Here is a 23363-nt window from a genome sequence, read left to right as displayed (position 1 = left end):
TAGATTCATTTCCTATTGTTGTGTAACCAGTGACTACAAACATAGCAGCTTTAAACAACACAAATTTACTAAAACACAGCTCTGTGGGGCTGGCCGAGCGGACTCTCACTGGAGGCTGGGGAAGAATTCGCCTCCCGGCTTGGTCAGGTGTCCAGATTCAGTTCCTTTCGGTCACAGTGCGGAGCTTTCCCTTTCCCCGAAGCCTGTCAGCCAAGGCTGCCCTCAGCTCCTGGCGGCGGCTGCAGGTTCCTTGCCATGCGACCCCTACACCACCTTCAAAGCTGGTGGTGGAGAACCATCTTCTTGGGGCTGAATCCCTCTACACTTCGAATCTCCCTGACTTCCCCTAGAGAGGGGCACACAGGCCAAACCGGGAATGCCACTCACCGTCGCTGGGTGCCCAGGCCCAGGCCTGGCTGGAGCCGAGGAGGATAAATGAGCAGGAAGGGGAGGCAGGAGTGTGAGACCCCCACAGATGGGAGGCTCCTGGAGCGGGGCTGGCAGCCCAGGTTTGGGGAGCCCCAAGGAAGGCAGGGGATGGACAGCTGGATGGAGAGATGGCCCCTTAGCTTTATCGGGCCTCTGAGCCTCAAGTGAGACGGGGAAGGGTCGGGGATGTGCAGGTCCCCAGAGGGACCAAGTAGCTGAGGAACCCAAGTCAGAGTCACCACATCAGCGGTCGAGGCAAGCCTGAATCCAACGGCTGTACATGGCGACATTGGTATAGACACCTGGACGGTAGGGCAGAGCACAGCCCTTGCCCCAGCTCACCACGCCCGCCAGGACCCAGCGCCCAGACTTCAAGCAGGTCAGGGGTCCCCCAGAATCACCCTGTAGGAGAAAGGCAAGCTTAGGTCCCCGTCCTCTGAAGGCTACGACCGTAGTCCTAGGGCTCCAGTCCCCCAGGTGGGACATCTGGGTTGGGAGCCAGGATGCCGAACCTGGAGGTGGTACCTTCTTGGTCCTGGGTTCAAGGGAGGTAGGCTGCTGGGCAAGGAGCATGGACTCAGAGGTTCGAGGCAGCTTCACGCACCTGGCAGGCATCCTTGTGGCCCTGGACGTAGCCAGCGCACAGGTTCCCTGGTAACACTATCTGCTCAGCGCGGGGCACGTTGGTGCCCACATGGTAGAGGTGGTCGCAAGTGCCCGCATCCAGCAACGGCACTCTTACTCCCTGAAGAGGTCGCCACTCTGGAAGTGACACTGGGGGACGAAGGGGGACTCGTGAGCCATGAGAGAGGGTGTGGCAGTAAGCAGGGTGGTGGGAGAAGCCTCACCTGGGAATCTAACTGGCCAGGACTGGGGGGGGTTGGGGTGCCCGCAGGTCGCACTGATTCCCAGATTGAAGCAGTGGTGGGACAGAGGAAGGAGGGGGGGAATGCCTGGCCCTCCCCCCGTGCCCCCCGGCCCCGCCCTCTGCCTCACCTCCTGGGAAGAGGCTGCCCCAGCCAGTGACCCAGCACGGAGTACCGGGTGGCGGCCAGGCCCCTGGTTCCGGCAGGCACACGGGCTGGACTCGGGAGCTCAGGTGCACTGGGCGGCGCAGCTGGAGCAATGCCAAGTCACCGCGGGCCCCGTCCTCAGCGTAGTCGGGGTGCAGCAGCATCCTCTGCACGGGCACCGAGAGCGCGCGGGGCGCGGCCTGACCCAGACGAAGCGCCCCGAGGCGCACGCGGTACCCAGACACTGGCGCCCGCCTGCGCGACAGGAGCAGGGCCGCTTACCGCCGCCCCTCCACTCGGGCCCAGTCCCCGCGCCTCCGCTAGGCGGCGCCGCATTTTCCCGGGCTTGGCTTCCCGCTCCCGCCGCCCCACCCCTGCATCCCCTGATGAGCCTGGGCCTGGTGTCTGGCCGCTGACCTCTGGACGCAGTGCGCCGCGGTCAGGACCCACTGCGGGGCGACGAGCGAGCCCCCACACACGTGCGCCCCGCGGTGCTGGATGCTCGCCTGCCACGGCCACTCTCCGGCCCGGGCGTCCTGGCCCCCTACGATCCGACTGGACACACGAGGCTGCCCGCAGGCTGCAGAGGACAAGGGGGACGGGGGTGGGCGGAGGACTGGAGGCTTGGGAAGGGGGCGGGGAGACTTAGAGCCAAGGTTAGGTAGGGGTTGGCCCGGGGGTGGGGGTGGGGGTGGGGGGCTGGTGGGGGGGTGGGGGTGGTGGGGGGGTGGGGGGTGGTGGGGGTGGGGGTGGGGTGAGGAGGCGGACCTGAGGCTTCCTGACCTGCAGACTGCAGTGTCCCGGCCACTCCTGGAAGAGGAAGTAGGGAAGGCACTGGATTATGGATTTGGTATCAGATAACGGAGCGAGGGGAAGGGAGGTTACAGATAAGGAAGGTGGAACAAATCTGTTGCATTAACCTGGTGCCGGGATTATGTCCAACCGGTTACCCAATTTAACCTTCCCCAAAGCACGGAGAGGTGGGGACCTATACCCATTGCGAAGACAGCAGCACATCCAGGTTTGGAGAGCCCAAGGCCAGTGACAGAGAGAACTGGAACCCTTGAAGCCAAGATTAGATTGCCCTGGTGTGCTCTCTGGGAACCAGGCCAGAGAGGGGTGAGATGGGACATCTGGTAGCCAAGGTCCCTGTGGTCAGCACCCGTAGCCCCTGTCCCACACTCACGTAGCAGCAGCAGGAGCAGTACCGGGGGGCAGGAAGCCCCCCTCATTCTGTCTTTAGGGCTGTGCTGGGTGAAGGTGGCCCTGCCCAGGGCTTAGACTCTGCAGAGAGAAGAAGGAGGGTCCTAGCCCAGAGCACTTGTGTCCCAGAGGCCGTTCTGTCTTCCCTCAGCCCCCAGTTAGTCTCAGGCTTACGCCCGCGGCCCAGGCTCTGTCTGCTTCCAGGCCCCGGGGAACACCCTTGCCCCCAACCCCTTTGAGACTTAGGGACCCTCGGCCTCCAGGCAAGCCCCACCCCACCCTCTATTTCCATTGGCCAACTGCTGCCCCCACCCACCCTGCCAGCCCCTGGACCCTGCTCTCACCCTTACAGCCTGGTCCCTCCCAGCTGACTGGGCTGGTGGTGTATGTGGGGGCTTAAAAGGCCAGGCGGGGGCGGGCCCTGGCCAGGGGTAATTAAGGAGACCAGGGAGGGGCTGCGGCTTCACCTGTCCAGCCTCAAACAAAGATGCTTTGAGCAGCACTTTCAAGGTGGCAGGAAAGGGACACCTGCAATTCTCAAAAGAAGTCTGGTTTGGGCCAAGGTGCTGGAAACAGGGGGGCAGGAGCCCAGCCAAGCAAGGGCAGTGGGGGGGGGGGGGAGAAGGGGGGCTGCGGTCAGGCCAGGAAGCTCCAGAGGATCCTTGGCAGCTCTCCTCCAAACCTGACCAGCCCCAGGCTCCTGACAGGGCCGGCTGCGGAGGCACCAAGTTCCGGCTTGGCGGGCCCAACGTGGAGCGCAGACCCCAGGCCTGGCCAGGTGCTCTCTAGACCCGGGCCTGTGAGCTGGGTGGCTCCAGCAGTCCTGTCCCCTCACTGAGCATCAGTTTCCTCTTTGTGGCCGGGGTGTGTGTGGGGGTGGGGGTGGGGGGGGGCGCTCCAGCCTCCCAGGGCTGCCCCAGGGCACGAAGTCCAAGTGTGATGCCCTACACCAGTGGTCGGCAAACTCATTAGTCAACAGAGCCAAATACCAACAGTACAACGATTGAAATTTCTTTTGAGAGCCAAATTTTTAAAATTTAAACTATATAGGTAGGTACATTGTTATTAACTTAATTAGGGTACTCCTAAGGCTTAGGAAGAGCCACACTCAAGGGGCCAAAGAGCCGCCTGTGGCTCTCGAGCTGCAGTTTGCCGACCACGGGCCTACACAATTCACTGCTGGCGGTGTGGGGCAGAAACCAGGAAGGTCTGCCCTCTGAAGACTCCCACACCTGCCTCTCCATCCACAGCAGGGAACTGTAGGGCGGGGAGCCGAGGGAAGAAATCTAGACCAACCATAGCTCCTCACACGTCTTGAGCTCACAGTACTTGGGAATCTTGTGAAAACGCAGATCTGCCTGAGCAGTTCCAGGTGCCCCTGCATGGGCCCTACGACTGGCCTGACCCCTGGTCATGCTGAGGCTGAGTTCTGGGACACCAGTGAGGAGCCAGACAGACCTGGTGCTGCCGCCTCCACCAGGCCTCCTTGCGGTGGTGCAGCAGCTCCTGAGGCACTGGCGTCCTCACCGGGACCTGCTGTAACTGGGAGCACCCATGCCACCAGACAACCCTCAGCCTGTGGGGTCAGGAGAGAAGTGCCCGCACACAGCATCCTTGTCCTCCAGGAGCCTGCGGTTTCTCCAGGGGCCCAGCAGGACTGCGCCTCAGTACCCTCCTCATTCAGGCAAACGTCATGGGGCTCTTCCTTCCCTGCTTCAGTGTCCCCCCTCCTCACTGGCGCTTCTTGGTATCGCCTCCTAAATAAACTACCCGCACCCCAGTCCGAATCCCAGGTCAGCCTTTGAGGGACCGACCGGATTAAGACCAGGAGCAGCTGACATCTGTGTGATGAGCACTGGGGTGTTCCGGGGGCATGTCCTCCACAATACCCCGCTCCAGTCTTCCTAGCCCGCTAGTGCTGCTAACGTCCTTCCGCAAATTCTTTCTGATTGCACGAACCTGTGAGGGTTCTCCTGTTTGCAACCAAAATATGTATAGTGCAGATCAGCAGAGAAAGAATTAGGAATTAGGGAGTGGCCTTGGAGAGGACGGGACATAAGTGACTATGAGAGTGTCCAGGAAGCCACCCAAGTCCACAAAACACTCTGCAAGGAATCAATGAAAATGCACACGTTTATTAGCAAAGGAGACAGAAGGGACCAGCGCCTGATCCAGCAGACAGTCCAGGGGTGTCCACAGCCCTGGGTGAATGTGCCCAGTGCTGTGGTGACTCCTGCACCCCTACAGGGCCAGCTGTGCAGGTCAGCTACACGAGTGGGGCAGCCCAGAGCAGAGGGAGGAGCAGCAGTAGTGGGAAGGGGTCTGGCCTGGGTGCGCTGTGGGCCGTGTGCTTCTGGATCCAGCTGAAGTACCTACTGATGTTGGTGTAGACACCGGGTCGGTTGGGCCGACCACAGCCTATTCCCCAGCTCACGATTCCAATCTGAGTCCACAGTCCATTCTTCTCACAGGTCAAGGGTCCGCCTGAGTCACCCTGGGGAGCAGCATAGGTGAGCCTGGCCTGGGGCGGGAGGGGCGCGTGGGGAGGCCCCAGAACTGGAGGGGCTATGGAGCTGGGCAAACTAGGTGCAAATCCTACTCCCCCCCCCCCCCCCCGAAGTGACCGAGCCTCAGTGTCCGCATCTGCAAAGGGGGCAAAAGTCGCTACCCACATGAGGATCCAAAGAGATCCTGCTAATGCAAAACGAGCTTTTATAGGCAGGGTAAGGGCGGAATCACTTCCTCATTAACCAACTCTGAGGGTAGACTGGTCATGGGAGTTGCTCTCAGGCCCAAGGTTGAGAGGGGCGGGGCCTGTTTCCAGCCAGGCTCTGACTGGGGCAGGGCACTCACTTCGCAGGCGTCATGTTTGCCATCCTCAGAGCCTGCACAAATCACATCATCTGCCAGTCTATAGAAGAAATTGGGCTGTCGGAACAGGTCGTTACACCGGGAGTTGTTTATGATGGAGACCCGTACTTCCTGGAGGATGTAGGGAGCTGGCAGCTCTGCATGGGAGTTGAGGAAACAGAAAGATAGCATCCTGAGCCTCTCCTCTGCTATCAGGTTGGGAGAAATGATATGGGCTATGCCACTATGGCAACGGAGATCCCTGGGGCACTCACAATGCCTGGGCCATTGTTCTTTAAAAACAGAAAGGTTTTTGTTGATTTTTTAGGGAGGATGGGACATCAGTGACTATGTGTTAAGACACTTCCAGATAAAAAAGAGAAACATTGATGTGGGAAACTTCCATCGGCTCCCTCTTGCACGCCCTCTATTGGGGATTGAGCCTGCAATCAGGTATGTGCCCTAATCAAGTATGTGCCCTAATGAACTGGCAATCTTCTGGTGCATGGGATGATGCTCAACCAACTGAGTGACACCGGCCAGGGCTGGGCCATTGTTCTTTTCTTTAAAATAAATAAATAAACAAATAAGTAAATAAATAAATAAATAAAATTATATATATATATATATATATATATATATATATATATATATATATATTATTGTTGTTGTTGTTGTTAATCCTCATCTGAGGATATTTTTCTTAGAGAGAGTGGAAGAGAGAGGGAAAGACAGAGAGAAACACTGATGTGAGAGAAACATCAATTGGTTGCCCCCTGCAGGCACCCTGACTAGGGCCCAGGCTGGGGAGGAGCCTGCAAACAAGGTACGTGCCCTTGACCAGAATCAGACCAAGGACCCTTTGGTCTGCAGGCTGATGCTCTATCCAATGAGCCAAACTGGCTTTTTAAAAATAATTTTTATTTATTGATTTCAGAGAGTAAGGGAGAGGGAGATAGAAACATCAATGATGAGAGAGAATAATTGATCGCTGTCTCCTGCATGCTCCTTGCTGGCAATCAAGCCTGCAACCTGGGCATGTGCCCTGACTGGGAATCAAACTGTGACCTCCTGGGTCATAGATCGACACTCAACCACTGAGCCACACCAATAGGGCAAGGGCCATTGTTCTTTTTAAAATATTTATTTATTTTAAATATATTTTTTATTGATTTCAGAGAGAAAGGGAGAGGGGAAAAGAGATATAAACATCAATGATGAAAGAGAATCACTGATCGGCTGCCTCCTGCATGCCCCCTTCTGGGTATTGGGCCTGAAACCTGGGCATGTGCCCTTAACCCAAATCAAACCTGGGACCCTTTAGTCTGCAGGCCAACGCTCTGTCCATTGAGCCAAACTGGCTAGGGCTAGGATAGTGATGGCGAACCTTTTGAGCTCGGTGTGTCAGCATTTTGAAAACCCTAACTTAACTCTGGTGCCATGTCACATATAGAAATTTTTTGATAGTTGCAACCATAGTAAAACAAAGATTTATATTTTTGATATTTATTTTATATATTTAAATGCCATTTAACAAAGAAAAATCAACCAAAAAAATGAGTTTGCGTGTCACCTCTGACACGCATGTCATAGGTTTGCCATCACTGGGCTAGAATGACATATTTAAAGTGCTGAAAGAATAAAAGTTAACCAAGAATTCTTTTCAGGCAAAACTATCGCTCAGAAAACGAAGAAGTTAGGACACTTCCAGATAAATAAATCACTGTTAGATCTACCCAATGAGTAATGGGAAAGGGAGCCCTTCAGGATGAAATGAAAGGACACTAATCAGTAACTTAAACCCATTGGAAGAAATAAAGAACACTGGTACAGCCCTGGCCAGTGTGGCTTAGAGCGCTGGCCCGCGCACCAAAGGGTCTCAGGATTGATTCCCAGTCAAGGGCACATGCCTGGGTTGCAGGCTCGATCCCTGGCCCCTGTGAGGGTGCGTGTGGGAGGCAACTAATCTCTCACAGTGTTTTTCTCTCTCTCTCCCTTTCTCTCTCAAAATCAATGAACATGTTCTTGGGTGAGGATTAAACAAAAAAGATCCTGCCTAACTAAAAAGAAAAAAAAAGAAAAGAAAAAGTGGAACAAAATTGGAGGACTCACACTGCCCAATTTCAAAACATACTATAAAGCTAAAGGAATCAACAATGAAATCCTGGCACAAGGATAAACATACAGACCAGTGGACTAAAATTGTGAGTCTAGAAATAAATCTATACATCTATGGTAAGTCCACTTTGGATAAAGGTGCCAAGACAATTCAATGGAGGAGAGAACAATCTCTTCAACAAACAGCGCTTGCATCACTGAATATGCACATGCAAAAGAATGAAGTTGGGCCCTGGCCAGTGTTTCCCAGTGGTTAGAGTGTCATCCTGCCCACCGAAGGGTCATGGGCTCAATTCCCAGTCAAGGGCATGTACCTGGGTTGCAGGTTTGAGCCCTGCTCTTGTCGAGGCACATGTGGGAGACAACCAATTGATATGTCTCTCTCACATTGATGTTTCTCTCTCCTCCCCCTCCTCCCTCCCTTCCACTCTCTCTAAAAAAAAAATCAATGGAAAAGATATCATCGGGTAAGAATTAACAATAAAAAAGAATGAAGTGGGACTCCTACCTCATACCATATGCAAAAATAAACTCAAAATGGATCAAAGACATAAATATAAGCACTAAAACAATAAAACTTTTAAAGAAAACATAGGGGTAAATCTTCATGACCTTGTATTTTCCAATGGTTTCTTAGATGTAACTTCAAAAGCACAAACAACAAAAGAAAAACATGCAATTTGGATTTCATTAAAAAAATTGAAGCCAAAACCGGTTTGGCTCAATGGATAGAGCGTCGGCTTGCGGACTGAAAGGTCCCAGGTTCGATTCCGGTCAAGGGCATGTATCTGGGTTACGGGTACATCCCCAGTAGGAGGTGTGCAGGAGGTAGCTGATCGATGTTTCTCTCTCATCGATGTTTCTAACTTTCTCTCTCTCTCCCTTCCTCTCTGTAAAAAATCAATAAAATATATTTTTTTAAAAATTGAAAATTGTGCATCAAAAGACACTATCAAGAAAGTGAAAAGAAACCTACAGAATTAGAGAAAATGTGTGCACATCATATACCTGATAAGGGTCTAGCATCCAGAATATATAAAAAGTGATTACAATTAAACAACAAAGACAACTCAATTTTAAAATAGGTGAAGGGCTTGAATATTTCTCTAAGAAAGATATACAAGTGGCCATCACACACATGTAATGATGCTCAACATAACTGTCATTAAAGACATGCAAATCAAAACCACAGTGAGATTCCACTGCACAACCACTAGGATGGCAAAAATTAAAACAATTTGGAAAAGAACAAGTTGAGGAAAATGGAGAGAAATTGTTACCCCCATTTATTGTTGACAGGAATGGAAAATGGCGCAGCTGCTGTGGAACATGGTTGGTTCTTCAAAAGTCAAACATGGAATTACCATGTGATCCAGAAATTGCACTGCTAAATATATATGCAGAAGAATGGAAAAAGGACGTTCCAACAATAATTTGTATACTAATGTTCATAGCAGCTCTATTTGCAATACCCAAAAGAAAGAAACAACACAAATGTTCATCAATGGATAAAGAAATAAATATGATTTATCCATACAATGGAATATTGTTCTGTCATAAAAAGGAATGAAGTTCTGATTTCACGCTACATGAACCTTAAAAACATTATGCTCAGTAAAAGAAACCAAACACAAAATGTCACATATTATATGATTCCATTTCTATAACATATCCATAACCCATAGAGGTAAAAAGCTGGTTAGTGGCTCAGCTGGTGTGGCTCAGTCATTGAGCCACACTGGTGACCCATAAGCCAGGAGGTCACCGGTTAGATTCCTGGTCAGGGCACTACCCAGGTTTTGGGCTCGATCCCCAGTAGGGGACGTGCAGAAGGCAGCTAGCTGATTGATGTTTCTATCTCTCTATCCCTTACCCTTCCTCTCTCTCTCTCTCAAATCAATAAAAACATAGATATTTTTTAAAATCTGGTTAGTGGTTGCTAAGGGCTGGAAGGAGTGGGTAATGGGGAGGGACTGTTTAGTGGTTATGGGATTTCATTTTGAGATGATGAAAATGTTCTGCAATTAGGTGGCGATGATGGTGCAAACTGTGACTATACTAAAGTCCACTGAACTGTATATACTTAAAATGGTGGATTTCATGGTTTGTGAATTAAATCTCAATTATTAAAAAAAAAAAAAAAAGCCAATACCCAAGGCCTTTCTGAAAAATCCAGATCCCAGCAGGTTGAGGAATTCGGCCTTGGGGGAGCTGGTCCTCCCTCATTGCTGGCTCAGGCTCAGTCTCTGGGGAGGACAAGGAACTGAGTGGGCACAGAAAGTCCTGCCCTGTCAGGGGGAGGAGGAGTGGACAGCAGGTGGGGAGAGAATGCTGACCAGGCCCACAGAGGGGCCCAGCTGTACACCGGCCAAGGTGGCAGCTGGAAAAGGAGGATAATGACCCCCCTCTTTCCCACCCATCTGTCCCCAGTCTCACTTTTATTCTCACGGATGTCCCCCCAGCCGGTCACCCAGCAGTTACTCTGGCTCTGGAATTCGAAGGCGGAGGCCATAACACAGATGGGCTGGATGTACTTGTTGTAGGTGACAGAGGAGGTCAGCCTCAGCAAGGCGATGTCGTTGAGTGACGACTCCTTGAAGTGAGGGTACACAATAATGTCCTGCACGCTGAAACGGTGGGAGATGGCCCCCAAGTTCCAAAGAGACGGCCTGGAAGACAGCTCACCAAACTGGGCCATCCAATTCGACGGGTCCCTGTGTCTGACAGGGGAGAGCAGTTAGTTAGAGGTCTTTTTTTTTTTTTTTTAATATATTTTTATTGATTTCAGAGAGGAAAGGACAGGAAGAGAGAGAGAAAGAAACATCAATGATGAGAGAGAATCATTGATCAGCTGCCTCTTGCAAGCTCTCCACTGGGGGTGGAGACCGCAACCCAAGCATGTGCCCTGACTGGGAATCGAACCATGAGCTCCTGGTTCATAGGTCAACGTTCAGCCACTGAGCCATGCCGGCCGGGTTCAGTTAGGGGTCTTTAGCGAAGTGTGGGCCACCTGAACACACCTGGGGCCCGCTCAAAGGGGAGACTGCCCAGGGTGCTACTAGGGCTCATCCTGGACACCAGGGGCTGCTCTTCTTACAGGACAAAGTGTCCAGTGAGAAATGGCGGGAGCCCAGAGAGCCTGCAACCAAAGCCCCAGAACCTGGAGACTTGGGGGCTGGGAGTAGGACAGAAGGGTGCCCCCCACCCCCACACCCTGTGGTCTGACTGGCCAGTCACTCAACCAGCCTGTCACCCCGCAGAACCATCCTAAAAATATGAATGAGCAGATGCACAGACGCCTGAGTGGGATGCTCAGCAGAGAGGAGTCCCAACAGCCTCAGGGGCCACTGCTGCCCAGGCAGGTTCTGTGCCCAGCACTCACCCCCTCGCTCATCCCCCCCCCCCCCCCCCCCCCCCCGCTGTGGCGCACCTCCACTGGGAGGTGGGAGGAGGAAGGTGAAGGCTAGCGATGCCATTTGGGGAGAAGAGAACAAGAAAGAGAACAGAACAAGACACGAATGTGCAGGGGAATGCTCTGGAAGACCCTTCTGGGAAAAACTGAAGAGTCCCCTGCAGGCGCACCATGGGAACTCCGATGGGTGTGAGCCGCTGCAGCGGGGCCTGGGGCTCGGGGAACAGGAGGGTCACGTGTGTGAGGCGTGCTCGGGGCAGACTCACTTCCGGAAGCAGTGCGCGGCCGAGAGCACCCAGCGCCGGTTGAGCAGGCTCCCCGCGCATCTGTGGCCTTTGTGACGGAGCCGCAGGCTCACCTGCCACGGCCAGCGCCCGCGAGCAGACTCCATTCCGCCCACTATGAGCGAGTGGACGTTCCGGCGGCCACAAGGCTCTGGGGGGGACAGACGGACATGCGGCCCACCTGCCCGCCCTCGGCCCCAGGGGAACCGTGCTGGGACCCTGCAGCCTGGGGAGCAGGGGACGCGGGGGGGGGGGGGCGGGGGGGGGGCGGGGGGCCCTTCCCACCGGCCTGCAGGCCCCGCCCCTCCCCCAGGGCCCGTCAGTTACGCTTCAGCCACGACGACTTCTTGAAACTGGGGCGGGAGAGAGATGAAAAGAGATGGCGCCCTTCGCGTCCTGGCCCCGGTGCCCTGGGCAGGGAAACTGGGCATCCTGGGCGCCTTACCTGAAAACAGCTGGTTCTGATCCTGCAACCCTGGGGTGAGGCGAGAAGGTGAGCTCCCCTCGGTGTCCATGCTCCCCTCCTACCCCTGACACCCCTAGCTCCGGCCTGAGCTCACCCTGCATCTCGAGTTTGACCCTCACCAACAGCTGCGCCAGCAGCAGCACCCCGACTCCAGCGCCCATGCCTCCTCTCCCCGGCTTGACGCCTCCACTGCTTCCGTGGGCTCCAGGGCCAGCGCTGGGGCGCCCCCCTGGGGGAGAAGGAGCAACAGCAACCCTGGCGCTGTTGACCAGCTTGACCTCTCTGGCTCCAAGGGCTTTGGGAACATCAGACCTCACAGCGCCCCAGCTTTGAGTTTCCCCTGGGGCTGGGTCCCCAATTACACCCCTTGATAATATGACCCAGGAACTAGTAGACTCTCCCCCCCACCCCACCCCCAACCCCCCACCCCCACCCCAAGTCCCTTTCCTGTCTGAACTCCGGGATCTTGGCTGCCTCCTTTGCTGTCCCCTTTTCTACTCATCCTTCCTTCTAGGAAGGACCATGGCTCCCATGAAAGCACACTAACAAGTCCTCACTGAGTGCCCATCGGGGTCCCCGCACTGAGTCACCTCTGTTAACAGTGATGGTCCTGTACAGGACCCACCGAGTAAAAGCTGGCCCGATTCTGACCACTGGAGAGCTCTTAGCCTCCCACACTGCTTGCTGTTCTGTAACAGGCCCCAACCAGCTCCACAGAGTCTCCAGGCAGCTTTCCTTTCTTGTGGGCAATGTTGCAGGGCACCAACGTCAACAAATGGGCTCTTCCATCGTAGAGATGAAGGGACAACCAAGCCGGGCCCACAGCACCACCTTCAGAGTCAATGGTTCACGAGAAGGAATCACAGAACTCAGAAAAGCTATCACACTCCTGGTTCATTCCAGTGAAAGGAACGAGATAACACCAACAAGTGCAAACGGCGCGGAGGACGGAATCCAGGAGAGAGCAGGGGCAGGTTTCCTGCTGTCCCCTCTCAGCGGAGTCAGATGTGCTGAATTCTCCCGGCAACGATTTGTGACAACACACGTGAAGTATTGCCAACCAGGGAAGCTCCCTGAACCTTGGTGTCTGAAGTTTTTCTTGGGGTTCCATCACATAGGCATGGAGTTCCCATGTAAGTGACCTTTATGCTCAGATTCCAGCTGGGCCAGAGGTCCAACTGAGGAAATGTGACCCAAGGCCGCACCACACGTCACATTGTTGGCATCGACTATCTGGAGTGGCACAGGACGCCATGCCTACAGAGACCCTCTTTTCAGGCAGGACATTCCAAGGTCTCAGAGGTCACTCCCCAGGAGCCGGTCAAGGGCCAGTCCTTCCATTGGACTGTGCAGGTTTGGATATTCCTAGATCTGGTCAGTTAACCTTTTACTGCACAGCAACCCAGGATTAAGAAATGTTGGAGATTTTCATGAAACAAGAATATATGGGAAAAGAGCAGTCAGAGAACAAGAAAGAGTGTTGAAAATTTAAAATGTTGCTGAAGTACAACGTTTTAGACAAAGGGCTGAATAATAAAATGGACATTGCTAAAGAAAGAATTGGCAAACTTGAAGGTATGGTAGAGAAGTATGATCATAACTTAGAGCAAAAGTTTAAAAAGGCAGATTACATGAGAGAAGAATGTGAAGACATGGAGGAATCTAAAATTGGTTTTATAGACACAGATAACAGTACGGTGGTTACCAGAGGGAAGGGGGATGAGAGGGTAGTAAAGGGTAAAGGGTGTCAAATATATGGTGACAGAAGGCGATTTGACTTTGGGTTGTAAAATCCCCATCAGCAGATCACTAGAAAGGCAGGTGTTGATTCCATATACTCCAGGTATCAGTCTACAGCCGTATGAACTATCCCAGATTATGTAAGTATGAATAACGAAGTATCTCCTCCATTCTGTATCTTCTGAAAGTAACATCAGCAGAAACAGGGAATGTACTGTACACACGTGGGAAAAGCATTTCTGAGTCCAGTGCTTGGCTGGGTGTCCTAGTACATTTGGGCTGCTATAGCTTATCAGCCACAAACATTTGTTTCTCTCAGTTCCTGGGCTGGAGTTCTGAGATTACGGCGCCAGCAGATTCAGTGGCTGCTGAGAGCCCACTTCATGGGGCATAGCTACCGCCTTCTCTCTGTGTCCTCACATGGAGAAGAGGGGAGGGGTTCTCTGGGGTCCCTTTTATAAGGGTTCTAATTCCATTCCCGAGAGCTCTGGTCTCATAACCAAATCACCTCCCAAAGGCCCGCCTCTGAGCACCATCACTCTGGGAGTTAGGATTTCAAGCTATGAATTTGGGGGAGTAGGGAGACACAAACATTCAGAAAATAGTACTTAGGCTGTGAATGTTTTACCTCCTCAATATCACACTTTGCAGGTGACTTGATACCTGTGAGCACAATAAAGGATTATTGAGTGCGTGTGGTTCTAAGAAACTCACTGATGATTACGGTAAGGGCTGTTGTGATGTCTTTGAGACAGGTTTCTTATTAAATGAGCTGGCTCTTTCATAATTCTGATAATCTAGGAGTCCTCAAACCATCTCAACTAAGCCAGGATGTGTCTTCGGCCCCATCAGGTATCAATGAATCATAAAAACCATTTTTGTAGTCACAAAAATTGATAATACTGTTCATGCAATTAGTTTACTACCTTTACAAGTATTCTAGCAAGTATATTTCCATAAGGGCAAGTAGGATAAGACATTTAATTTTTTTGTAATTTCAAAGTAATATAGAAAAGGGGCATGGGAACTATACAAATCAGCTAACGTCAAAGTTAAGTCCGGGCCTGCTCCGTGCTGTCCGACATGGAACTCAGCTAACTGACTGAAGCTGGAAGCAGACCAGTAAGAGACTCCAGACAAAGACAATTCCTGCAAAGACTGATTAATAGCTACTCACCCATACCTTATCGCTTACCCGTCCCATAAAGGGAAAACAGACCACAAAATACACCTTGTAGAGGTGAAGGTTAATCCCAATGGTGTGTTTTTTTTCTTTCCCATTCTCTATTTCCCCATACAGCAATTTTCCACAGAAACTACAAACGTATAAGCTCAACCTCTAGAGATGGCTGGGGGGTCTCTTCCTGCTCTTGTGAGGGGAGTCTGCCACTCTGTGTGTGGAGTGGCCTTTCTTGCTTGTCCTCTCTGTTCAATAAAACCTGCTTTCCTACTTCGACCTCTTGTCTGGCTCACATCCTGAATTCTTTCCTGCCCGTAGCCAAGAACCCTCTGGGCTCGAGTCCCCACTAGGGACTTGCCTCTCTGGAATCATAAATGTTTTCATTTTGTCTTGATTGAAAGAAATACATTGGTGAAGAAATGGCAAACAATATGAAAGTGGCTGTGTGTAGTATCACATATCAGATCATTTCAGGTAAAATAGAACCCAGGGCTAACCCAATGAACTAGAGATAGGGGTGTTTTACCTTGATAAAAGTTACAAGCCCCTGAAAAGATGTAAGAGACATGGGTCTTTATGCCCCTGTCAACAGAGCCTTGAAATACATAAAGAAAAAAAAAGTTCTAAATACTCAAGAAACAAACGAATCAACATTTTTTTTTTAAATATATTTTATTGATTTTTTACAGAGAGGAAGGGAGAGGGATAGAGAGTTAGAAACATCGATGAGAGAGAAACATCGATCAGCTGCCTCCTGCACACCCCATACTGGGGATGTGCCCGCAACCCAGGTACATGCCCTTGACCGGAATCGAACCTGGGACCTTTCAGTCCGCAGGCCGACACTCTATCCACTGAGCCAAACCGGTTTCGGCGAATCAACATTTTTTCTCAGAATCAAGAGATCGGGTAGAGGGAAAAAGCAGTAACACGGGCACTCACTGAGCATGATTTCAGCCCAAATCAAGCATTTGGGGCTGTGAAGAATCACTGTGCCCCAGGGGTAATAAGCTCTTAGAGGGGGGACTGCCAGGAGGTTAGGTTGATGGGAATTGGGGGGCCATCGGAAGGATGGGAAAAACTTAGGAATCAGGAAAAGTCTCCCACATCCTCCCTTCCGCTTAGCGCCCAAGGCTGGTCGGCTCTCCTTTCTGGCCCACACAGCCTCTGCAAGGCCTCTGGCGGAGGGTCAGGGTCACAGCTGCAGGCCAGGGCAGGGGGCACTTGTATTCAGAGGAGAGTATCACTGGGGGTCGTTCAGCTTGAGAATCCCTGTCTCCTCCAGCTGCTCCACCTCCTTGAATAAAGGGTCCCTCCTCAGAACCCAGACATCCTGGGCCCACCTCGGGCCCTCAAGAGCCCCGGGTTGAAAATGAATGCTTGAGGGTACAAAGTGGGAAGTACCCCAGAGTCTGCAGTTCTGCTCCCCAACTTCTTACCCCTCTCAGGGGTGCTGGGCACCACACACAGCACGGAGTAGATTTATCTGGCTTTGCCACCTGTAGGGCTTTGAGCAAGTCCTTCAAACATCAGAGTCTCACTTCCTCTGCTGTAGGAAGGGATCACAGTAGCTCCTGGGAAATCAGGCAAGAGGCATGTGGCATGGTTGGCAGAGTGCCAGCACAGAGTAAGTGCCCCATAGTGGACGGGAGAGACTGGTGCTGTGATGCCAGGGCCTGGGCAGAGGAGGGAAGACCTGAGGGACTTGCCAAGGATGTGGAAGAGGCCAGGGTCCCTGTGCCCAGGAGCACTGTAAGGGCCGAAGGTTGAGAACCACTGGAGTGGTTGCACCCTTCAATAGCTCTTCCTCTGGGGAGCATGCCCAGGACACTCTACCCTCTACCCTCCGTGGCCCCTGCTTTGGAGTCCACGGGCACTCGGGTTGGGGCACTGCTGCTGGTGCAGCTGTTGGCGGGAGTGCCTGCTTGGAGGGACTCCCAGAAGCCAGGGCTGAGTCACTCATCATTGTGAATCCCACAGTGTCTCTGGTGGTGCCTGGGCATAGAGCGCTACCAGGCAGGCACAGCCTTCCTGGGACCCCCGTGCAGTCACTGGTCACAGGGACACTGGGATGGACAACCCCTGGGGTATCTCTCGCTCCCATGTTGGTGATTTCCTTACCCCAGCACCCCAGGAATGTGTTTGAAAGATCCTTTCCACCTTTCAAGATTTAATCCAGAGGAGGAAGAGGAGGAGGAGGGGGAGAGGGGCGGAGGCCTGCCACCAGGGGGCAGCCTGAGCAGGCGGGACTAGCCTGTCTGCCTCCTCAGGAAGAGACTCGGCCCTGGACCAGCCGTGGGCAAACTACGGCCCGCGGGCCGGATCCGCCCGTTTGAAATGAATAAAACTAAAAAAAAAAAAAAGACCGTACCCTTTTATGTAATGATGTTTACTTTGAATTTATATTAGTTCACACAAACACTCCATCCATGCTTTTGTTCCGGCCCTCCCGTCCAGTTTAAGAACCCATTGTGGTCCTCGAGTCAAAAAGTTTGCCCACCCCTGCCTGGACCATCATGTCCCAAAGCAAGTCTTGTGAAGGATCTCGCCTTCCTGGACCAGCCTAACCGCCCAGCCCGACAGGCCTCAGTGGAACTGTTAGTGCTTTCATGGCGCCCTGGATGTGGGCCAGGTCCTTGCTCCTTCCTAGGAGTGGGCAGCCAGCAGGGCAGCCGGGATCCCAGAGTTTGCAGACAAGAAGGGGATGGTTTAGGACTCAGCGGTTCTCAACCTGTGGGTCGCGACCCCTTTGGGGGTCGAACGACCCTTTCACAGGGGTCGCCTAAGACCATCGGAAAACACATATGTAATTACATATTTTTTGTGTGCTTAATCACTATGCTTTTATTATGTTCAATTTGTAACCATGAAATTGGGGGTCACCACAACATGAGGAACTGTATTAAAGGGTCGCGGCACTAGGGAGGTTGAGAACCACTGGTTTAAGTGCATCGGTTCCGGGGCCACATCAAGGGGGTGTGGTTGACCCCGCCCAGGAGAAACTCAAAGCTGGGCGCTGTAAGGTCAGAAAGGTCAGTGTTCCCCAGTGCCCTTTGACCCAGCAAGGTCAAGCTTGGAGAAGGTGGCAGCCGGGCTTCCCGCTCCCCCAGGGGGCGCCTGCGCCGGCCCAGGAGCAGCCAGAAGCGGAGGGGGCGCCAAGCGGCGGGAGAGGAGGCCATGGGCGCGCCGGCGGCGGTGGCGGTCGCGGTGCAGCTGCTGGTGCAGCTGTTGGTGCGAGTTGAACTCGACGAGCTGGGTGAGATGCCGACGACCTCGGGGTGGTGGGGCGGGGTGGGGAGCCTGGAGGCCGAGGGGAGCTCACCTTTTCGCCTCCCCGCAGGGTGGCCGGAACATGACACGCTGTTTGCAGGTAAGGCGCCCAGGGCGCTCGCTTCCCTGCTCCGCACACCTGGGCCGGAGCGCACAGGGCGCCTCACCTTTTTCGTCTCTCTCACCCCAGGTTTCGAGAACTCGTCGTTCCTCACATGTAACTGATGGGCCCCTGGGGGGAGGGGCGGGCGCCTGCAGACCGAGTGGGGGGAGGGTCCCCAGCGTCCTCTTCTCCCTCCGCCGCGTGACGTGACCCCAGGCTGCGCGCGGTGTCCCGGGAACCCCCTGCCCTGCCCTGCGCGCTCCCGGGTGGCCGGGCCGGGCCGACGGGCCTGTGTCCTGCAGCTCAGTCCCGTTCGGTCTGTCCATCCCAGGGCCCTGTGGCCGCCGGGCCGTAGGGACGCGTGTGGTGGGCGGAAAGGACGCGACGATTGGGCGCTGGCCCTGGCAGGGCAGCCTGCGCCTCTGGGGTTACCACTCCTGCGGGGCGAGCCTGCTCAACCGGCGCTGGGTGCTGTCGGCCGCGCACTGCTTTGAAAGGTGAGCCCGGGGGTTGTGGTTCGGAGAACCGGACCCCGACCCCGTGCCTGCACCACCCTCTTCGCATACGATGTGACTCTCGTGTTCTTCTGAACCCCAGGCCCCACTGCAGGTGGCCCTGCTGGGGACTCTTCAGTTTTTCCCAGAAGGGTCTTCCAGAACATTCCCCTGCACATTCATGTCTTGTTCTGTTCTCTTTCTTCTTCTTTTTTTTAATTTTAAATATTTTATTGATTTTTTTACAGAGAGGAAGGGAGAGGGATGGAGAGTTAGAAACATCGATGAGAGAGAAACATCGATCAGCCGCCTCCTACACACCCCCCACTGGGGATGTGCCTGCAACCAAGGTACATGCCCTTGACCAGAATTGAACCCGGGACCCTTCAGTCCGCGGGCCGACGCTCTATCCACTGAGCCAAACTGGCCAGGGCCTGTTCTCTTTCTTGTTCTCTTCTCCCCAAATGGCATCGCTAGCCTTCACCTTCCTCCTCCCACCTCCCAGTGGAGGTGCGCCACAGGGGGGAGGAATGAGCGAGGTGGGTGAGTGCTGGGCACAGAACCTGGCCTGGGGCAACAGGGGCCCCAGAGGCTGTTTTGTTTTGTTGTAATCCTCATCTGAGGACATTTCCCATTGATTTCTAGGGAGAGAGAGAGAGAAAGACAGAGAAACATTGATGTGAGAGAAACACATTGATAGGTTACCTCCTGCACGAGCCCCGACCAGGGCCCAGCCGGGGAGAAGCCTGCAACCAAGGTACGGGCCCTTGACGGGAATCGAACCCGGGACCAATGCTCTATCCACTGAGCCAAACCGGCTAGGGCCCTGGAGGCCGTTCTGACCGCACTCTGCTGAGTGTCCCGCTTGGGCATCTGTGCGTCTGCTCGCTCTCCTTCGAGGCTGTGAGAGGTGACAGGCTGGTTGAGTGACTGGCCAGATCACTCCTGCCCCATCACCACCCCCAAGTTCCCAGTTTTTGGGATTTGGGTTGCAACCTCTCTGGACAACCTCTCACCACTCGTTTTTATTTTAATGTTTCTATTGATTTCAGAGAGAGGAAGGGAGAGGGATAGAAACATCACTTATTAGAGTGCATCATTGATCGGCTGCCTCCTGTACACCCTCCCACTGGGGATCAAGCCTGTAACCCGGAGCCACAGCGGCTGAGCTCACCACTCTTGGGAGCAGGCCCCAGGTGTGCTCAGGTGGCTGACCCTCTGGTAAGGCCTCCTGACTGCTCTCTCCCCTCTGCCAGGAACACTAGCCCCGGCATGTGGACAGTCCAGTTCGGTGAGCTGTCTGCCGCGCCATCTATCTGGAACCTGCAGGCCTACCGCAACCGTTACCAGGTGGAGGAGATTGTTATGAGCCCCAGGTATTTGGGGGCGTCAGCCTTTGACATTGCCATGCTGAGGCTGGCCTCGCCTGTCACCTACACTAAGTACATCCAGCCCATCTGTGTCCTCGCCTCTTCTGATGAGTTCCAGAACCGGAGTGACTGCTGGGTGACCGGCTGGGGAGACATCCAAGAAAATGAGGGTGAGGTGGGGGACAGGTGGGGGGGGGGGTTTAGGGCAGGGGAGCAGGGGCATGATCCTTCACCCCCTGTTCTAGCTGCCCCAGCTGGGCCCCTCTGTGGGCCTGGTCAGCATTCTCTCCTCACCCGCTGTGCACTCCTGCTCCCCCTGAAAGGGCAGGACTTGCTGTGCCCACACTCAGGTTCCTCTTTCCCCCAGAGACTGAGCCAGAAGGTAGTGGTGAGAGGGAGGCCAGCTTGGCCCAGGCTATCCTCCCGGCATGCAGGGGTGTTGGTGGGAGGGCCTGACAAAAAGGCCCCACCCTGGTGCTCACCCCTCCCCCATCCATCCAACCTCCCCACTCTGTCTCCTCCCTGCCTTTTTTATCTATCCACGTTGGCCGGCAGATGGGAGGCTCTGCTGACACATCAGCTTTTGGTGTTATTGTGGTCACCATCCCCTGCAGGAAAAGGTAATCTCAGCCCAGACTTAGGAATTGGATAGGCCTGGCTTCATGTCAGGCTCTGCCATTTCTGGGTGCATCTTTCCTGAAAGTGGGTCAGGCCTGTGCTGCAGCCTGGGGGGGCTGTGGGAGCTCTTAGCTCAGGCCCCGACATGTGTTAATCCTAAAACATTTCAGCTGCGTTACCCACCTCCCCCGTGGATGCTAAGGTCGCTCTTCACTGCTGTCATCTGCATGTTGCACGTAGGGAACCCGGGAGCAGCTGTAACGGCTTGTCCAGTTATTGGGTCCTGTGATATTGCTCATCACCCATGAGGTGCTGGATGCCAGGCCTGAGTAGAGGACTCGTCAAGGCACCATGGATGCCCCAGGGACCCTGCCCCTGCCCGGTAACCTACACCGTCCCTCCCAACCAGGTGGCAGAGGGGAGTCTCAGGATGCTCTCTCTTTCTGTCTTTCAACTCCTCTGTAGACCTGCCGGCTCCCTACAGCCTCCAGGAAGTGGAGGTCGGCATCATCAACACCACCATGTGCGACTTCATGTACACACAGCCTTCTTACCGCTACAATATCTGGGGAGACATGATTTGCGCTGGCCATGCTCAAGGCGGCAGGGACGCCTGCTTCGTGAGTGTCCCTCCCCACCCCAACCAGAGCCTCCTGGGTCCTAGTCTCTCACCCACCCAGCCCCAGGCCCGAGAGGCACCTGTATCATTTGGTCCTCGTGGCAACCTGAGGAGTTGAGACTATGGCCCCCTTGGGCAGATGCAGAAACTTGGGCGCTTCCTGGGGGAGGAGTAGGATTCGTACCCAGTTTTCCCCGCTCTACAGCCCCTCCTGCTCTCCCTACCTCTGCCAACCCCTCCTGCCCCGCCCCAGGCCCTGCTCACGCATTCTGCTCCCCAGGGTGACTCAGGCGGACCCTTGGCCTGTGAAAAGAAAGGGCTGTGGTATCAGGTTGGAGTCGTGAGCTGGGGAGTGGGCTGTGGTCGGCCCAACCGACCCGGTGTCTACACCAACGTCAGTACTCACTTCAAATGGATGCAGATGCTGATAGCCAGCAGCAGCATTCACAAGCCATCCCCCTGGCTGCTGCTGCTGCTCCTCCTCCTTCTCCGGACTGCCCCGTTCCTGCAGCCAGCCTGAGCCCGACGGAGCCCTGAGAGGCAGGGCCATCTGCTGCCTCAGGCCCAGGCTCCCGTCCTGTTTCTAATAAAAACATTTGCATGTTCTAGTGGCTGCCAAACATTCTGTGGACTCCAGGTGGCTTCCTGGACACCCTCATGGTCACTCGTGTTCTGTCCACCCCAAGACCACTCCCTAACTCTTAAATCTCTCTCCACCCACCTGTGCTATTACAGGTTTGGGTTGCAAACAGCAGAACCCGCTCAGGTTAGTTCAATCAGAAAGATAATTTATGGAAGGACATTAGTAGCACCAGGGTAGCTGGGCGCCAGGAAGACTGGAGTGGGGTATTGTGGAGGAAACACCCCCAAACACCCCAGTGCTCATGTTGGTGGCCCCATCACACAGATGTCAGGTGCTCCTGGTCTTAATGCGGCCCCCCAAATGCTGACTTGGGATCCGGGCTGGGGTACAGGTAATTTATTTGGGAGGTGATACCAAAAAGCTCGAGTGAAGCGGTTCTCAACCTGTGGGTCGCGGCCCCTTTGGGGGTAGAACGACCCTTTCACAGGGGTCGCCTAAGACCATCGGAAAACACATATATAATTACATATTGTTTTTGTGATTAATCACTGTGCTTTAATTATGTTCAATTTGTAACAATGAAATTGGGGGTCACCGCAACATGAGGAACTGTATTAAAGGGTCGCGGCATGAGGAAGGTTGAGAACCACTGCTATAGCGGGCAGTGGGGGAACCAAGGCAGAGAGAGAGGCACCCAATGACATTTGCCCGAAAGAAGAAGTTGCTGTGTGAGCAGCTGAGGCATAGTCCCGCTGGAGCCCTCTGAGAAGCCACGGGGAATGTGCCCAGCTTGGGCCCCTGGGAGACAAGGATGCTGGGTGTGGGCACTTCTCTCTTGGCCGCCATGGGATTCTGCGGATGTGATTAAATGAAGGGCGTGAGATGGGAGATTTTCCTGGATGATCCGGGTGAGCCCCGTGTAAAAGTGTCCTTAAAGCCGGAAGGAGTCAGAAGAGGAATGCCGAACGATGTGATAGGAAAAGGACACAACCCACTATTGCTGGCTTTGAAGACGGAGAAGGGGCAGAAGCCAAGGACTGAGGGCAGGCCCAGGAGCTGGAAAAGGTGAGGTAATGGTTTCTCCAGATAGGAATGCAGCCGTGCTGATGCCGTGGGGGTTTTTTTTTGGGGGGGGGGGTAAATAAATTCTTAAAAAAATACATTTTTATTGATTTCAGAGAGGAAGGAAGAGGGAGAGAGATAGAAACATCCATCCACCATGAGTGAGAATCATGGTGGATCAGCTGGCTCCTGCAAGTCCCCCACTGGGGATCGAGCCCACAACCCAGGCACGTGCCCTTGACTGGAATCGAACCTGGGACCCTTCAGTCCGCAGGCCGACACTCTACCCACTGAGCCAAACCAGCCAGGCTGATGCCATGGTTTTAGTGAGATGCTTGTCGGAATTCTAGCCTACAAACTTTAAGGCAATAAACCTGTGCTGTTTTAGGCCACAAAGAGAGTTACCGCAGCAATAGAAAAGCCACACATTACGTAAGCCTGCACTCCTGCAAGTCCAGGGTGAAAACTCAGAAAACTGAAGATTCAGGTTCAAAAACGGCGAAACCCGTCCAGTGGGTCCTGAAACGAGATTCAAGGTGACCGTGTGGC

The 23363-nt window shown here is 53.9% G+C and overlaps 3 protein-coding genes across 3 annotated transcripts; 1 reads left to right on the top strand and 2 right to left on the bottom strand.

Annotated features, from left to right (window-relative positions):
* Positions 1 to 672: 672 nt before the first annotated feature.
* PRSS33 (serine protease 33) lies at positions 673 to 2440 on the bottom strand. Its single transcript, XM_059691949.1, has 5 exons — positions 2437 to 2440; positions 1860 to 2058; positions 1426 to 1697; positions 1034 to 1203; positions 673 to 831 (listed from the first exon to the last, which is right to left on the bottom strand). Exons 1-5 carry the CDS (start codon positions 2438 to 2440, stop codon positions 673 to 675), a joined length of 804 nt encoding a protein of 267 aa, XP_059547932.1.
* Positions 2441 to 4911: 2471 nt separating this feature from the next.
* LOC132232981 (serine protease 41-like) lies at positions 4912 to 11936 on the bottom strand. The gene is made up of 7 exons (XM_059692858.1): positions 11870 to 11936; positions 11748 to 11784; positions 11637 to 11662; positions 11292 to 11460; positions 10050 to 10333; positions 5499 to 5653; positions 4912 to 5139 (listed from the first exon to the last, which is right to left on the bottom strand). The coding sequence occupies exons 1-7, from the start codon at positions 11934 to 11936 to the stop codon at positions 4912 to 4914; spliced, it is 966 nt and encodes a 321-aa protein (XP_059548841.1).
* A 5936-nt stretch (positions 11937 to 17872) lies between these two features.
* LOC132232573 (testisin-like) lies at positions 17873 to 21689 on the top strand. Its single transcript, XM_059691948.1, has 6 exons — positions 17873 to 17926; positions 18036 to 18065; positions 18285 to 18565; positions 19819 to 20102; positions 21016 to 21170; positions 21423 to 21689. Exons 1-6 carry the CDS (start codon positions 17873 to 17875, stop codon positions 21687 to 21689), a joined length of 1071 nt encoding a protein of 356 aa, XP_059547931.1.
* The last annotated feature ends 1674 nt before the right edge of the window (positions 21690 to 23363 follow it).

The sequence above is a fragment of the Myotis daubentonii genome, chromosome 4 (assembly GCF_963259705.1).
Source record: "Myotis daubentonii chromosome 4, mMyoDau2.1, whole genome shotgun sequence".
NCBI classification, from domain to species: domain Eukaryota; kingdom Metazoa; phylum Chordata; class Mammalia; order Chiroptera; family Vespertilionidae; genus Myotis; species Myotis daubentonii.
This window is presented reverse-complemented; position numbering and strand designations above follow the sequence as displayed.